General features: G+C 54.3%; 1 protein-coding gene across 1 annotated transcript in view; it reads right to left on the reverse strand.

The window, feature by feature from the left end:
• Positions 1–17665, reverse strand: part of PTK7 (protein tyrosine kinase 7 (inactive)) — a 61882-nt gene extending 44217 nt beyond the window's left edge. The window contains exon 1 of the mRNA XM_017345138.4: positions 17389–17665. Coding sequence (XP_017200627.3) covers positions 17389–17467 — 79 coding nt within the window. The 5' untranslated portion in view covers positions 17468–17665. The remainder of the gene's footprint in view (positions 1–17388) is intronic.
• Between the last annotated feature and the right edge of the window lie 490 nt (positions 17666–18155).

Genomic DNA, 18155 nt, shown 5'->3' on the forward strand with positions numbered 1-18155 from the left:
AGGAGCTGATGAAAGCTCTGAACTCCCTCCCCATTAAAATAGCATCAGTACAGAACCATGGACAAGAGTTTGATGTGTTCATTCTCTTCGGCAGAGTAACTCCCCTTCCAGGGATGTCAGATATCCAGGCGCAAGGGCAGAGACAGGTACAAGGGTGCCTGTGGTGGCACTGTTTAAAATGGGCAAGCATCAGGGTGGAGGCAAATGGGGTGCAGCGGCAGGGAATGGATGAACAGACTGGGAGAGGGAGGCGGAGGGAGCAGAGCACTTGCTTTAGCCGTCGCTTCCCTTTAAAAGGTTGTATGAGCCTTCCTGCCCCCCACCTGGTGCCCCCAACTCAGCCAGTTCCCAGGAGAGGAAGAAACACAAGCAAGCGCGCAGGAGGCGGCTAAATAATGAATTGTAAGTGTGTTTTCTTTGGCCGGGGCAGTCTGGCCAAGTTCTGGGGGCTGCTGGGCAAACATTTTTCATATTTTAGGAGCTGGCCTATGCCCAAAGCAGTCAGAAGTTAAGTAAGCTTGAATGAGCTGCACCCGTCCCCTCCCCGGCCCCAGAATTCTTAATGAGATTCGAAGGCAGCAGCCTCCAGCAGTCTCCAGCAAACCCTTAGTGCTGCCTTAAATATCACTCACCCCACACTACTTTTAATGAATGCAAATGATTCAGCAACAAAACACTTAGCCTGGAGTGAAATCCGTCTTTGTGTGGCCGGTTTCACCAGCTTCCAGCCCAGCTCAGGCAGGGCCCAAGATCTGAAGGGCGGCAGCACAGCAGAGGCCCAGGTGCCCAGGGCACCAGGAGCTGACTGCAGGAAGTGCACAGCGCCCACCCCCTGCTGTCCCCCACTCCGCCCACCACCCCTGGCAACCAGGTGCAGGCCCTCCCATCCCCACCTCTTTATGACTCTGGCTCCAGGGCAGAAGAAAGTGAGCGGAAACACAAAAGGTATTTCTTTGATCGAGAAAGGGCTGGTCTCAGGGACCTCAAAGGCCTGGTGTGGGTCATCTCGCATCCTGCACTCAATGGCACTTCCTGGGCGACCTGCCCACCCCCACCTCCACCTTACCTGAGGCCGGAGACTTGCAGGTCTCAGCCACTGAGAACCTGAAAAGCTCACTTGGATCCTGGCCCTCCTTCACCCACTTGGTGGGAGCAGCAAAAACAGAGACAGTGTAAATAACCCAATTTGCACCCTGTTTTCAGAGTTCTCTTTGGCAGCAAAAACTTAAAGCAATTTGTCCGGAGTCTAAGAGCAACTTTTAACTAATTGATTTCCAGTGGGGATGGGGGTGGGCTCAGGGGGCTGTGCTGGACTGTCAGCCTGATCAACACCTCACCCAGGGCTGGCAGGAGAGCCAGCAAGTCCACACAGGTTCTTTCTAGGATTTCCTGGTCACAGATGCCAATAAATCAGGGGGCATCAGACCTCAACTAGGAGACTGGCTGAACTCAGATGACAGAGGACCCGTGGGCATCTACCTGCCAGCGCCTTCGATATAACAGGGGCTGCACGGTACAGTTGGCTTACATACCTGCAGGCTGTGCATCCATGCACTCAACCAATCATGGGGAGAAAAACGTGCTTTTAAAAAAAAAATTGTATCTAGGGCTGGTGTTGTGCCTGTGATGCCAGCATGCCGTGAGAGCCAGTTTGAGTTCCGGCTGCTCCATTTCAAATCCAGCTCCCTGTTAATGCCCCTGGAAAGTAGTAGAAGACAGCTCAAGTGCTTGGGTGGGTTCCTGCCATTCACATGGGAGTCTTGGATGGAGTTCCAGGCTCCTGGCTTGGCCTGTCCCAGCCGCAGCTGTTGTGGCCATTTGGGGAGTGAACCAGCAGGTGGAATATTGCTCTCTCCCCCTCTCTCTCTCATTTTTAAAAATTGTATCCACACTAAAAATGTGCATACTTTTTTCTTGTCATTTTTCCCTAAACAATACAGTATAACAAGTATTCACACAACGCTTGTGTTAAACACTAAGTAATCTAGCGATTACGGTGTGCGCACAAGGGGTTTATGCAAAAGCTATGCCATCCTTTCCTTTGGGGGACTCAGGTTTGGGTACCTGTGGGGAGTCCTGGAACCAACCCAGGGGGAAGACGGTTGTTCAATGAGACAACTTTCCCCAGAAGGAGAAAACCTCCCAGGGTCCCTGAGCTCCCCAGCTGTTAATCATCAAAAGCACCCTTATCAGTGTGCATTATCAAAGGCTTTCAGGAGAAGAGCAGACACCCTTTCCAACACCTCAATGTAGTTCTTCCTAACTGTCCAAGGCACATCCGCCACAATGCCTCATTCTTCTCTAAAGCACCCACTTCGCAGAGGGCCTGCATCTCCCACTCCTGGGCCCTGGGATGCTTGAGATCTTGCCTTTTTTTTTTAATTTTTAATTTTTTTTTTTATTTGACAGAGTTAGCTAGTGAGAGAGAGAGACAGAGAGAAAAGTCTTCCTTCCATTGGTTCCCCCCCACAAATGGTTGCTATGGCCAGAGCTACTCCGATCTGAAGCCAGGAGCCAGGTGCTTCCTCCTGGTTTCCCATGCGGGTGCAGGGGCCCAAACACTCGGGAAATCCTCCACTGCCCTCCCGGGCCACAGCAGAGAGCTGGACTGAAAGAGAAGCAACTGGGACTAGAACCCGGCACCCATATGGGATGCCGGCGCTGCAGGCGGAGGATTAACCAAGTAAGCCACGGCGCCAGCCCTTGAGATCTTGCCTTTAGATGATCCATTCCTCTGTCCCTTTCCTACCTGAGTGCACCTGCTCTGGTTTAAAATTCTGAGTGACAACACTGAAAGCCTGTGTTCAGATTCCCTATGAGGTACAGAAGCGATTCCACCACAAAGAAGGGACAGATCTTTTCATCCACATCGAAATCCCAACCCCACAGCCAACCAGCCCACCACGAAACAAGACAGAGCTCAACCCGATGAAGAATCCCCTGGCCTTTGGGCTACCTGTGTCCTGAGCAAGGAAAGGTGCCATTCAGCAATGGCTAAATACCACAAAACAGAGTGAGGGGCACCAAGCATCTCCCCAGAGTTAGGATATCAACCCACACAACTATGCTGTCTGCAGGAGAAATCACCCTCCCCTGTGTGCCGCCTGGCTGGCTCAGGTTCCATCCCCTGCCCTCCCTACGTGCCTAACAGTCAAGCCACTCCTCTGTCTCCCCCAGGAACAGCTCTGCCTTGTAAAAAACTTTTTTTTTTATTTGACAGGTAGAGTTAGGGAGAGAGACAGACAGAGAGAAAGGTCTTCCTTCCGTTGGTTCACTCCCCAAATGCCCAGAATTCAATGTCAGGAATGGCTGAGGCTGGGCCAAAGCCAGGAGGCAGGAATCCAGTTCAGGTCTTTTGCATCGTGTACCAGGAACCCAACTCCTTGAGACACCACCGCTGCCTCCCAGGGCATTAGCAGGAATGCTGGAGTATAAAACCCAGGGACCGAGTATAAAACCAAGGGACTCGACATGCAACGCAGGAATCTTACCTGCTGGGCTAAATTCTCACCTGGTTTGGCCTTTTTTTTTTTTTTTTTTTTTTAAGATTCATTCATTCATTTCAAAGTCCGAGTTACACAGAGAGAAGGAGAGGCAGGGGAGACAAGAGAGAGGTCTTCCATCTGTGGTTCACTCCCTAGTTGGTCGTGACGGCCGAAGCTGTGCCAATCTGAAGCCAGGAGCCAGGAGCTTCCTCCAGGTTTTCCCACACAGGTGTAGGGGCCCAAGGACTTGGGCCATCTTCTACTGCTTTCCCAGACCACAGCAGAGAGCTGGATCAGAAGTGGAGCAGCCAGGACTGGAACTGGCACCCATATGGGAAGCCAGAATTGCAGGCAGTGGCTTTACCTGCTCTGCCACAGTGCCAGCCCCTGGTTCGGCCTCTTTAAATGGAGACTCTGCCATCAGAGAGTCCTTTTCTTCTTCCTATAATACACCGTTTGTCTTCTTGGGGACCTCCTCTGCTGGACATCTCTTGCTTGCTGAGGACTTGAAATCCCCACCACCACCATCCACAAGCAATATTTAGCAAGATGCCTTATGCCTTATGCATCATTTGTTCTTCATATGCCACACTAACAGGAAAACAGCACAGTCAGGATTAAACTGTTCCTGCAGGATGACTTCCAAAAAGAATACAATTTCAAATTTTTGAAAAACTTGAAGCAAAAACAGGCCTGTGAATTATTCTCATCACCATTACAACCATCTTTCATCGAGCAATCCTAGATCACAGACTATCTCTTTCATATAAACTGAATTTTGAAGAAGGCACTGATTTTTAATTTTTAAAATCTATTCCTTTTCATTCAACTTAAAAGGCAGGGAGACAGAGAGGGATCTTCCATCCATTGGTTCATTCCCCAAATGCCCACATCAGCCAGGGCTGGGCCAGGTCGAAGCTAGGAGCCCAGAACTCCATCCTACTCTCCCGTGTGGGTGGCAGGGACCCAAGTGCTTGAGCCTGCTGCCTCCCAGGGTGTGCATTCACAGGAAGCTGGCACTCAGTTTAAGATGTATGTGCACTAAAAGGAAAACCGGTTCCAGTTACACTAAGACACAATGCTATCTAAGACCACAGGCGACATCCCAATTTCAGAGATGTGAAAAGAGCATTTTAGAATGAAGAAAACAGTAAGATCTTGCTTAAGCCTCACAGGAACTCTAATGAGATTGCTATTATCTCCATCTGACAAAAGAGGCTCAGAGATGTGAACTAAAGTCTCCCAGTCCTGCATAGATTTCTCAGTTTCCCTGGGGGCAGAGGAGCCAGGGCAGGAGAGCAGCCAGGCCTCGGGCAGTCCCTCCTAAACTGCCCCATCAAAGGCAAATAGCACTTGTTTAGTCGATGCCTGAAATCATCGTCTTTCTCCAATTGCACCTTCACAGATCCTACTTCCAGAAATAACAACAAAAGGAAAACAGGTTTCCCGAGATCCTTCCTTGCAAAACTGGCTGGAAGCAAGCGGGACCTCTCAGCCAACTTGCTACATATAAAGCACAGTTAACGAGCCTTTCAAGTGCTGGGAGTGGGAGAAGGAAGGGTTCACTGGAAACCTGATACCTCGGCAGCCCAGCAAGGCCCCAGCCCTTAGCAAGGCCCCTGGGGATCAACACCATCCCACACCCCTTTGTCTGCCTGAAGGAGACACCTCCTGGGGAGGGGGGCAGGAGGTGACAATGCTTTTTATGAAGCCCACCTAACAACAACCCTGCACCGGAGACCTGGCTGGGGTCCTTGTACAACCCACCTAACCATAAACCCTCTTATCTTCTCCCGAACCTGCTGTGGTCCCTCTCTCCACAAATACCTGTGACTGCCATAAACGCCCTTAAACAGCACCGGTTTACTGCCCAGCCTGCCTGCTGCTAAATGAGGGCATTTGCTTCAAATTTGCAAATTCCGAAAGCAGTGGAAACCCAAGTCCACCCCTAAAATGAAACGTTCTGCATTCCTCCAGGCCCAAGGCTCAGCTCTTCAAAAGCTGAGAGGCACGGCTGTTTACTGAGAGGTAGTTCCCTGCTCCCTCGGGAGGCGCCTTTGATCCGGGCTGAGTGGGAAGGGGCAGAGAGGGGTGCCACCCAGGCCTGGGCTGGGCCGGGCCCACGCTCTCCAGCACCCTTTCTGGGTCGCCAGTGGCAGCTGGTGAGCACCCAGAACAGGTAGACCCACAGAAGGGCCAAGTAGAGACTCGCCTAAAATTGCTGCTTGCAGCCAGGGCAGGCCGGCTGGGCGGCCCAGCTTCAAAGGGCCCTGGAGACAAAGGTAAGAGGTAAGGGAGGGCACAGGAGACCAGGAAGTGACCCCCAGTGTCCCCGCCCTAACCCAGAAACCAAGGGCAAACGCCCCACTGCATCAGCCCCACAGCCCGGAGCAGCTCGGGACCCTGTGCATGCGATGCCAAGCGTTTTAAGAAGTCTTCAAAAAGAGACGGTTGGGGGAGGGATCCTCCTCCAGGACCCCAGGGCTGTGCCAGAGCCCAGCCTCACCCTCCTCTTTCCTCAAGGCTCCTCCCACAGGACGACACCCAGGCCAGGAGTGGGGGGCTTGGGGGGTGGAGGAGAAGCCCAGATCACAGGCAGAGAATGTGCGGTCCCTGCTGGACATTTTTGTAAACCCGGCCACTTTAACAAGCGGTCTAATCTGCTAAATTAACCAGGCTGATAGAATGAGTTGCTCTCTGTAGCTAGAGCGACAAGACTGACAACATTTCCTTTATTTCTCCCCCTAAGGCTGCAAGACAGTGTTTTCTTTGTTTGTGATTTGTTTTCTTTTTCAGAAGGCTGGAAATGAACTTTGGCTCTCAAATGCCACCCTGGCCCATCACCTCACTCAGGACCTGCCGGCCCACAAGGGGCCTTCTCCCACTTCTCCCGGCCAGGACACAACTCGGCTTTGTCTTCTGGAAACAGAGGAGCTGCAATGGAATCTCATCACCAGAGCTGTCACTCTGCATCCTGCCTGGACAGGATACAGGTTCCCACGCGCCGGCCAGGGGAACCTCGGACACGGAAGAACAAACTCAGCCGTCAGCAGCTCAGGCCAGGGGATGAACGCCTGGACGAAAACACAACCTCCAGAGGGCCAGAGGCGATGGCCCCACCTCTTCTGAACATTCAGCAGTCACCACGCCCCACTGTGTGCCAGGGACAGAAGCACGGGGCACAGGCACGTCATCTATCGGTCCCAAAGTGGCCAGCAGTGGCCAGCGTGGTGGTACGGCCAGTTAAGTTGCCGCCGTGGTGCCAGCATCCCACACCAGAGCGCCAGTTTGAGTCCCAGCTATTCTGCTTCTGATCCAGCTCCCTTCTAGGGTAACTAAAAAGGCAGCAGAAGATGGCCCAAGTCTTTGGGCCCCTGCACCCACGGCCTGGCCCATACCTGGCTGTCCCAGCCACTTGGGGAGTGAATCAATAGATAGAAAAATCTCTCTCTTGCTCTGCCTTTCAAATAAATAAATCTTTTTTTTTTTTTTTTTTTTTTTTTTTTTGGATAGGCAGAGTGGACAGTGAGAGAGAGAGAGACAGAGAGACAGAGAGAAAGGTCTTCCTTTGCCGTTGGTTCACTCTCCAATGGCCGCCGCGGCCGGCGCGCTGCGGCCGGTGCACCGCGCTGATCCGATGGCAGGAGCCAGGTGCTTTTCCTGGTCTCCCATGGGGTGCAGGGCCCAAGCACCTGGGCCATCCTCCACTGCACTCCCTGGCCACAGCAGAGAGCTGGCCTGGAAGAGGGGCAACCGGGACAGAATCCGGCGCCCTGACCGGGACTAGAACCCGGTGTGCCGGCGCCGCTAGGCGGAGGATTAGCCTAGTGAGCCACGGAATAAATCTTTTTTTAAAAAACGTAGTTAGGGCAGCAAACTCTACTAACCACGTAGAGGTGACTACTACCACCCACGTGGCCTCACCACAGCACAGTCGGGTGTACAACTCCCAGCAGGCAGTGCGGGCCTGGAATGCGGCAGCACACCTACAAGACGGGGCCTGTATCTGCCCGTGACCTTCCAAAGGCACTAAGGAAGGGGAGACTACGGACTTGTGGGTTCCCACAGTGTGCTAGACACAGTGCAACCCTAACACTTAAAAACTGTACAAATCTCTGAACAGGCCACTGGAAATCTCAACCTGGCTGTTCTATAATCAAAAAAAGGGAAAAATTGGTGCTCGGAAGCCCAAAAGAAAGCAGTGGCCCGTAGGTTACAGATAACACTCCTTCCTTACAAAGAGAGAGAGAGGGAACTCCCACCTCTGAGGCTATCAGGACTGGGCCATCCTCCGCTGCTTTCCCTGGCACATTAGCAGGGAGCTGCAACATAAGCAGAGCAGCCGGGACTCGAACCAGCACTCCAATACGGGATGCCAACACTGCAAGTGGGGGCTTAACCTGCTGCACCACAACGCCAGCCCACTGGTCCTCAGCAGCATCTTAACAGATGATGTGCCAGATCCCTACCCCTGTGCCTCAGTTTCTTTACAATGCCCTCCCCACCTCAAAAAAAAAAAAAAAAAAAAAAAAAAAACAGCCGTTGGATGAAAGTGCTCTGCCCAAAACCAAGGGGGAGGAGCAGAGTCCCTGAGGTGCCACACACTGGGTCAGCCATGGTCACTGTGCTAAGGCCCCCAAGGTCAAGTTGCAGCCCCAAGAAAGGGATAGAATTTGCCTGTGGTCACCCAAGCAGTGTACAGCACATGTAGGAGCAGGGTCTGCACCTGCACCTCCCCACTCCCCACCCAGGGTCCTGCCCACAGCCTTCTCGGACCCCAGAGGCATGGACATCACCAGGAGACCAGAGCCGGAGCCCAGGGAGACCCCTAGGACTCCCTAGGCTGAGGTGGCACCGCTTTTCTTGCAGAACCCCTCTACATCAGCAAGGCCCACAAGCTTACCTGGGGTCTTGGGGGGGCCCAGTGTCCCCAGGGAGAGAACACTGCAGACAGGGGTGCCTGAAGCCCCTGAACAAGCAGCCCCTCTTCCCTGGGGGCTCAGCCAGCCTTCTGATCAGTCGTCACACGAGGCTGGAAGCCTGCATCTGCAAGGCACCAAAACCTTGCAGCAGGGAGAGGAGCCCAGGAGCAGGTCAAGGCATCAACACCCACAGGTGTACAAGGTGTGGGGGTGGGCACAGTAGGAGCCACAGCTTTCCAGGCTTCTGTTGTATGTTATGAGCAGCAGGGCCCCACCCCCCACCACCACCACAAGAGCCAGCAGAGGGGCCAGCATTGTGCTGCAGTGTTTTAAGTTGCTGCCTGTGGGGCCAGAGCTGTGGCGTAGTGAATAAAGCCACTGCCTGCCTGCAGTACCACCATCCCATATGGGCGCCAGTTCTAATCCCAGCTGCTCCACTTCCAATCAAGCTCTCTGCTATGGCCTGGGAAAGCAGTGGAAGATGGCCCAAGTCCTTAGGCTCCTGCACCCACACGGGAGACCCAGAAGAAGCTCCTGGCTCCTGGCTTCATATCGGTGCAGCTCCAGCCATTGCGGCCAGTTGGGGAGCAAACCAGTGGATGGAAGATTGATTGATCTCTCTCTCTCTGCCTCTCCTCTATCTAACTCTTTCAAATAAATAATAAAATAAATCTTTAAAAAAAAGTAAGAAGGAGAAGAAAATAATTAAGTTGCTGCCTGCAACACCAGCATCCTATATGGGCACTGGTTCATGTCCCGGCTGTTCTATTTCCAATCCAGCTCCCTGCTAATATATATGCCTAGGAAAGCAATGGAAGATGGCTCAAGTGCTTGGGCCCCTGCACTCAGGTGCGAGACCCAGATGGAATTCCAGGCTCCTGTCTTTGAGTTGACCCAGGCCTGGCTGTTGCAGCCATTTGGGGAATGACAGCGATGGAAGACCCCCCCCCCCATAACTCTGCCTTTCAATTAAATAAATAAATCTAAAAAACAATTTTTAAAAAGAGCCAGAAGAATGTTAACGAGAACTCCTCTGAAACAGAACACAAGAACAGAGGTGGCCAAAATCATGTTGGCAGATCAGCTGAGAAACAAAAGGCCTCGAGATGCAAGGCCCTTGTTCCAATGGTGCAGCCACATACAACTGTACAGGTTGTGCACTGCTCAAGATGCCTGGCTAAAGTGTCAATACCGAAATTCTGTCTGAGCCCTGTGGAAGGCAGCACTCACGTGGAGGACAGGGGGACTTGTTTCCAAGAGGCACAAAGGCAACATGAGCTAGCTGTCGCGAGACCGGGGCAGGTGAAAAAGCAGACCAGCACCACCACTGCCTCACCACATCACCCCAAGAAGGAGGCAGAAAGGAACCAGTGCCCACCCCGGCCTCCATGACCACCCCAGGGCCAGCCCTCCCTCCATCTGTGACCACACGGCCCTGGGCACAGAGTGCCCAGAGCTGCTGACCGGGAACCCCACAGCCATCAGCGACCAGAGACCCTCGTCCCCCAAGTACTGTGGAAGTCTGCCAAGGCTGCAAAGCAGTGCAGTTTATAGCCTGCTTCCGGCAAGAATCTCAGCATGCAGGCAGACAGCGGCCCTAAATCCACACTGCCCTACCTCGGGAGGATCCGCTACCGGGACACAGGGAACGCAGAGTGGCTGTGTCCACGCTGCTGCTGGGGAACACAGAGACCCATCTAGAAAGCCTGTGCTTTTCAAAGAGCAAACGATTTCTAACGCTGCCGGTCAAGAGGGACTCTGCTGAGCCCTCACAGACCACTCTGGAGACTGGGGACAGTCTCCCGGAAGGAGCCTTCAGGGCTGGTCCCAGCGGCGGCTGCTCCTGGCCGGACACAACCATCTCACAGCCTGAGAGCAGGGGGCAGGCAAGGGGATCTGCAACAACCATCTATGCTATGCAGATGGGGAAACTGAGGCTCAGGAAGGCTAATTAGCAGCTCAGGATCACGTGGCGAGGCAGCAACAAGCCCAGACACGGAGAAGCAGGTGTCTCTCCTCCGGCTTTAACACCACACAGCTTTCAGACCCCTGCACGTCTCCTGAGGCATTTACCGCTGAGGGCATGTATCTAGCAACGCCAGGTCCTCTCTCCTCTCCGAAGCCCTCCTGCTCCCCATCTGCTCCTCTGTCTCGGACTTAATGTCCCACACGTTCTGGAATATTCTCCCATTCTACTTGGGCCCTTTGCCAAGTGGTGCCTTTCATTATATTTCACCTGATTCCCATCTCTCTCTCTCTCTCTTGCTTCCTTCCTGCCCTCTCCCCAGACAGCTCTGCCCACGGGGATACTCAAGCACTTCGAATGGACCCCCCTTAACCCCTGACCGTCAACACCACCCTCTCCCCCACCTCCCCCCGATCCATTCTCCATGTGGCTGCCTACGGGTTCTCAAACTTGAGGGAAGGTATCAACCTCTGATGAAGCTTTTTTTTTTTTTTTTTTTTTTTTTTTTTGAGGCAGAGAGAGAGAGAGGCTCATCCCCCAATGTCCACAATGGGGAACTCATTCCAGGTCTCCCTCGTGGGTGGCAGGAGCCCAGTCTGAGCCATCACCACTGCCTCCACGCTCTGATTAGCAGGAAGCCAGAGTCAGGAGTCACAGCCACCCCGCACACGTAGGTGCTCTCGTGCCTTAACCACCAGCTAGCAAGCCGAGCCCCGAGAAGCCCTTCCTAGATGCAGCTTCCATGCAACTGGATTGGCTATTCAAAAACTACAATACAAGCCAGCAACTAAAAAACAAAAAATACATTTTTTGGCCTCTCCCCAGGGATCCTGATGGAAGGCTCAGGAAACTCAAATTTTTTTAAAAAGATTTTTTATTTATTATTTATTTGAGAGGTAGAGTTATAGACACAGAGAGGGAGAGACAAGAGAGAAAGGTCTTCCATCTGCTGGTTCGCTCCCCAAAGGGCCGCAATGGCCAGAGCTGGGCTGATTCGAAGACAGGAGCCAGGAGTTTCTTCTGGGTCTCCCAAGTGGGGACAGGAGCACAAGCACTTGGGCATCTTCTACTGCTTTCTCAGGCCATAGCAGAGAGCTGGATCGGAAGAGGAGCAGCCGGGACTTGAACCAGTGCCCATATGGGATGCTGGCACCGCCAGCAGAGACTTAGCCTACCACACCACAGCGCTGGCCCCCAGGAAACTGAAATTTTAACGAAGACCTCTGGTTGCCTGCCCTCCACTAGACATTTAGAAACTCCCAGCTACACCAGGTACTCACAGTCCCCACCCCACAACTCAGGACCCAGTTTTCCAAAGTTCCAGGTGCATCTACACCAGCGAGTGCAGGGCCTGAGCTTGGACCGAGCAGGGCAGCTGGCAGGCGATGTCTAGCTCACCTGTGCAGTCACTCAACACACACACACACACACAGCACACAGGGACCCAAGGGCGCAGCGAGGGAGAGCAACGGGCGGGGGTGCCTGCGTGTCAGCCCTTCCAACTCAGCTTCCTCCCTGCCCCCCTGCTAACTGTGCGGCATTACTGGGAGGGAACTGGCCCAAGCACAGAGAAGAAAGAAGGATGGAAAAAGTGACACACTACAGAGGGCTTCCTCAAACCGCTGATTACTGTGGCAGCTCCCGCGCCAGCTCCACCAAAGCGCCAGGGGGCTCAGCAAGGCCGAACGTGCCCTCAGCAGGGACGTGAACTCAGGGAACCCCCACAAGAGCACTCAAGTCCAGCTACAATAATGGCAGGACCTCCACGTGCTCAGAAGAGATGCCCAGGCAGAGGGGGGGCCACAGCGGCCATCGTGGACCGGGTGGGGGGCAGGCGGCAACTCCAAGGCAAGGCGAGGGCCAGTGCCAGCCACCGCGGCCCCAGCCCGGGCACAGCAGCAGAGAGGCAAGCTACTGAGGTTACAGGGAGCGCTCAGGGAGGTTGAGGGACGCTGGCCAAGGACATCCAACCCTGTTTAATGACCCTTTCTTCCATCAAAAACACCAAAGACTGACTCCCTGGCCCCAAGCTGCTCTTGGCTCAAATATTAAGAGTCTGAACTGGCCAGCCTCCTCCCCAGATGAGCAAAGAAGCTGCCCAGGCTTCAACACAAACTCGCACAAACCCCCTCACCCCAAACTACGAAATGCCCCTGAGACTGACGAAATGCCCCGAGACTGAGGACGCCCCATGGGGGCAGGCTTCCCCTGACGAAGCAAACGCATTCCTGAAAAGTCTTCCCTCGACCACATTTCTGCCCAGCAAATCCAATCTCTCCCCTGGCTTTCGTTAGAATTAGAACATGAGCTGTGCACTCCTCTAGGAAATGCCGAGGCCCCGAGAGAACTAGCCCTCACACTGAATGCTGCAGACTTTCTAGGTCACACCCTTAATGGGCAAGTTCCTGGACAAAATCTAATTCAACTGAAACCCAAAGTGAGGCAGTGTGTATATATGGATATATTTTTTAAATTTTTTATTTAGGAAGGAGGAAGAGAGAGGAACACTCTCATCCATTTGTTCAGTCCTCAAATGCCCACAACCACTGGTGCTGGAATTGGAGCCAGGATCTCAAGCCAGGCCTCCCACGCAAGTGACAAGAATCTAATTACTTGAGCCATCTCTGCTGCCTCCCAGGGTCTGCACTGGCAGGAAGCTCGAGTTAGGAGCCAGAGCCAGGAACAGAACCCAGGCACTCAGATGTGAGACGCAGATGTTTTAACCGCCAGGCTAAACGCCTGCTCCTGGGGTAATTTTTAAATGCAGGCATCACACCAAAGAGTGTTCACATGAGCTGTTATTTAAAGCAAATCTCCAGATATTGCGCCAGATCTCTAGCCCCTAATTTACATTGATGCAATAGCTATAAAAGTTGTGTATCTTGAGTCTCTGAATAAGGAGGAATGCCTAGACCAAGACTTCCGGAGCTTTGAGGTACAGAGTCATTGGGGCTCTTGTTAGAATGCAGACTGTGACTCTGACTCACCCGTGGCTTTCAACCTTATTGTGAGTAGCAAAGCTATGGATGATCAAGGCCTCTACACAATTCACTGAGGAAGGACCCTCAACAGCAATGTTTGCAGCCTTGCAACGCAAACCAGCCTCTGACACTAGAACTCTTGGAGAACGCCAGAAGTCCCACCACATCAAACCTCAGGAAAGCCACCACAAAGCACAGAGAGCCCAGAAACAGCAAGGAAGGCCTGATGCCTTGGTGTGGTCCCAGAAGAGCACGAGGAGAAATGAGAGGCAACGCTGGTACAGCAGGTTAGGCTGTGCTTGCAACGCCTGCGTCTGTTATCAGAACCCGGGTGCAGGTCCTGGTTACCCTGCTTCCGATCCAGCTTCCTGCTAATGCGCCCGGGAAGATGGCCCAAGTACTGAGTCCTGCTATCCATGTGGGAGACCTGGATGGAGTTCCAGGTTCTTGGCTTCCTCCTGGCCCAGACCTGACCATTGCAGCCAGTTGGAGAGTGAACCAGCGGATGCAAGATCTCTCCTCCGTCTGTCTCTCTGTCAATCTGCCTTTCAAATAACTGAATGAATGAATGAATCTTAAAGAGAGAGCGAGAGATCCAACCCATTTGCCCTTGATGACTCTGGCCTGTTCATTCACTTCGTAAATAAACCTAGATAAGGTCGTTTCAGGGTGAGCATCACTAATCCAAAAACCCAAAACCTGAAACTCTTTGAATGCCAGCATGACACTCAAAAAGTTTCAAATTTTGGAACATTCTGGATTTGGGGTTTTCAGGTGAGGAATGCTGAACCTATAAACTGTATACAAATGTTCATTAAAAAAAAAAAAAAACTTCAAAAATCTGAAAAATACTTCAGGTCCCAACCATTTCAGAAAGGGAGACCCAACCTGGATAAATAAGGCACCACCCTGAATTCTACAGGGGGAGGCTTCAGCAAATTAAGACCCAACTAGGGCAAAATTACGGAAAGTGTCCTCAGAATAACAGGCGTCCACTTCCTGGCAGGAGAGAGGACAGCTTCAGGGAGGAAGGGGAGGTGGGGCTGCTCAAGGTAGAGTCAGAGGGAGGCACCTACCGGGGACTGGTACCAGGGGAAAAGAAGGCTGGAGAAAAACGGGTATGTTTAGGAGATGGCAAACAGGCCACCTGTGCCGGGATGAGGGTCCCAGCAGGTGGAAAATATTTACTGTCGGGGCTCATTGTAACACTGGAGGGGCACACTGGAAACCCACCACAGGCGAAGGTCAGGAAAGGAGCCCCTTCTAGCCTTCATTACATTTCATCCCAGGAAGGAGGGCTCTTTACAGAGGTGGAAAATGGAAGAAGTCAAGAAACTCGCCCCTGAGTTTGAACTGACTTTGACGAGAAAAGCAATCACTGATGCAAGCAACTCCTGGGCCTGAAATACAGGCTACGGAGCCTAGAGGAATCGGCAGGAGTGCCTATCCCAACGCAATTTCCCAAGAGAAACAGGGCCTGGAAGAGAGACCCCATGGATGGGTAGTGACCGCAAGCGACCATTCAGTCGGGGGTAAGATTCTCGGCTTGCAGGGTGGGCTCGTGGCGCATGGGGTTAAGCTGTTGCTTTAGGACACCTACCTCCCATATCCACGTACGATTTCAAGTCTCTGCTGCTCTGCTTTTGATAAAGCCTCCTGCTACTGCATCCGGGGGAGACTACAGATGATGGCCCCCACCACCCACTTGGGAGACCCAGATAGAGTTCCCAGCCCCTGGCTTTGGCTTGTCCCAGCCCTGGCTGTTACAGGCATTTGGAAAGTGAACCAACAGATGGAAGATCTCTATTTCTCGCTTGCTCGCTCTTTCTCTCTTTGTTGCTCTGCCTTTCAAGCAGATAAAAATAAACAAACATTTAAAAAAAAAAAAGAATTCGAGGTTTCAAATGCCAAGCCTTCTTCTCCTCCACCACCGTATTTATCACACTGGGGATCTTGAAGTTTGGAAAGTAACTCAGCCATTTACAGCATAATTACACAAACTTCAAAATGGTCTAATCCACAAACCCAGCCAGCTGAGGTCTCTGACTCCAGCCCTATTAACAGTGGGGTCTCACTACAACTCCAGTTAATTACACATTTAAGCAATGAGATGGAAAAATCGACTGTGATCTATTAAAAAATCGTTGCCCCCTGAAGTCACGCATCTGGGGGTGGGTAGAGAACTGGGATTTCACTTGAAGACAGCAGGCGCCTCAGCCTGGGCTGAAACTGTTTACAACGCATGGACAGGTTCCACACCAAGGCACATTTGGTGGAATTGATTTAAGGCTCTCATTAAAATGTTCCTTTGTTGAGCACAAGACACCACCACCACCCCCAAGCCCTGGGGAGATTCCAGACCTCCTGTCCCAAGCCCTCAGCAGCCTACCCTAACTCCCCCACCCCCAACCAAACACCCGCCGCCACCAGATTAACATCGATTAACATCAGAGTCATCTAGTTTCGGAAGGAATTTAGGAATTTCGCATTTGTTGAACAATCTCCTCTTGACTCCAGGACTCTCCACAGCGGCACTGAAGGCAGCCATATCGGACGGATCCACACATCCAAACCCAACCAGAGGACCTCAGGCCTGTGAGCTCGCTCTGCAGGCCGCCCATATGGTTGTCCCCCTCACCCCCCATCCTGGCTGGGCAAAAAAAAAAAAAAAAGAAAAAAGTGCACACTTCCTCTGGGAGCAGATGTGGATTCTGCCATGAGCAATAACCAGTGTACACATCACAAGGAACACAGAGCCACTCCAGAAACATCTCCTGCGAACCACTGGAGTTTGTCTTAGCTCCTTCCCGGGTTACATTTCCCTCCTTTTACAACTAAGGCTGGGGGAGCCCCCGACAGCAGGCCAGAAGACCTCAGAAAAGGGAACTAATCCCCTGCCCTGCTATCCTACGGCCACTCTGCCAAGGAGGGGGGCAAGCGCTCAGCCAGGACAGGTCCCCCGGGGCAGAGAGGGGTGCTTCCAGGACCACCACTCAAGACTCTGTTGTTGGGGGCACGCGGGAGGGGGAGAGGCGTTATTTCCAGCCCGGGCTGTTTGGGATAGCTCGGCGCTTTCCTATAAAGCACTTCAAAGTGGTGACACCAGTGTGACAAAGCCGCGAAATGCAAGCTGAAGGGGGGTGGGGAAGGGTGTCCCGGCCGCCGCGAAGATGCGGGCCACACCCTCGCCAAAATGCTGGGGCCCTCCAGGAAGAGTCCGAAGGAGGGCTTTCTGCCCCAAGAGCAGAAAAAGGTTTCCTCTCCTCCGTGAGAGCACGGCCAGGATGGAAATCCAGGAAGCAGGGAGCACGGCCAACCCCGTCCGCACCTTCGCGGGCAGGCCATGCCCGATTTTGCCAGCGGCCTTCACACATAGTCACCGCGACAGCCTGGGACCCTCGGCCGCCCGGATGCGACCCTGGCACCGAGTGGGCTCAAGGGCTGGGGCCCAAGAGCTGGAGGCGACGGGGCGGCCCCTAATTCTTCCCTTCGTCCATTCCCGCGAGCAAGACTATTCGAGGTCCCAGCGTTGCCCAGGAACTTGCAAGGGGAAAGCCGGGAGCGTCGGGCCGGCCTAGGTAACAAAGCTCGCGCCTTGCGCGCCGCAGGTCGGTCCGGCACAGGGCCCCAGGCCGGGCTCCTCACCTGGCCGGAGCCCGCCGGGGCGACTCCGGCTCCTCCACCGCCAGCCGCCCAGCCGCACCGCCCGCAGGGGCGGTCGCCGTTTCTCCCCCAAAAGAAACTCCCCCATCGGGGGCCAGGAACTCCCAGCAGTTCTGTCGAGCGAACTCTCGAGTGGAGCCGGGACAACTCTGGGGAGGCTGGAACGCTGCCGGGGTGGGAGAGGGACCCCGGCCGAGTCCGCGGGGGCTGCGCCGGCCTCCCGGCTGCCCTTGCCCTTCCGCCAGGACCCCGCACCCCTCAGTGAGCCTCTCCACCACCCCGGAGTCCTGACCTCGCGCCCGCCGCCCAAACCCTCCCCGGTGCCCCCTTCTGCCCGCGGGACTCCTGCTCCCCAGTTCGCCGGGACTCACCGCCCAGCAGCGGCAGCAGCAGGACGCTGAGCAGAGCCAGCCAAGGGGGGCTGGCCGCGGAACCCCGCGCAGCTCCCATCGCGGCGGGCTCGGGGAAAGGAGCCGGAGGGCGCACGGCGGGCGCGCGGGCTGCGCTCCGTGGCGGGCCCAGGAGGCGGAGCGCACCGAAGCACGGGCGCCACTGCAGCAGCCGGAGCCCGAGCCCGAGGCGTCCGGAGCCAGAGCCGCGCGCTCCCGGGTACCTCCAAGCCCTCGCGCGCCGCCGCCGCCGCCGCCAAGCCCCGCCCCACGACGCCCCCTCCCCGCCGGCCTCCGCACGGCGCCCCGCCCCTTCGACGCCCCCTCCCCGCCGGTGCGGGGAGGAGTTCGCAGTTGGGGGAGGGGTCTGGAGAGAGGTTGGGGGGATAGAGGGAAGAAGGCCCTGGGAGGGCGGGGGACCCAGGCGAGGTAGGGAGCCGTGTACCCACCGCCCAATCTACAGGGACCCAGGGGGTACCAAAGTGACTTCTCTGATCCCGTGGGCCCTAGGGAGGCTGGTCAGGCGGGCCCACCCAGAGGCTCCCACCAACAGCTCCCCTAGAATTCTCCAGGTAGGAGGGGAAAGGGTAGGCCGTGACCCACTCTTCAGCATGGGGAAATCCTGAGGGAGATCTAGAATGGCAGGGTGTCCTTGATGTCCTCAGTCAGACACTGGGGCTCAGCAGGGGTCTGATCCGGCTCTGAACCAAGTGGGACCCAAAGGTAGAAACATACTGGGCTCTGAAAAC

This window comes from Oryctolagus cuniculus, chromosome 5, assembly GCF_051225735.1.
Source record: "Oryctolagus cuniculus isolate XC-2025 breed Fujian yellow rabbit chromosome 5, ASM5122573v1, whole genome shotgun sequence".
NCBI classification, from domain to species: domain Eukaryota; kingdom Metazoa; phylum Chordata; class Mammalia; order Lagomorpha; family Leporidae; genus Oryctolagus; species Oryctolagus cuniculus.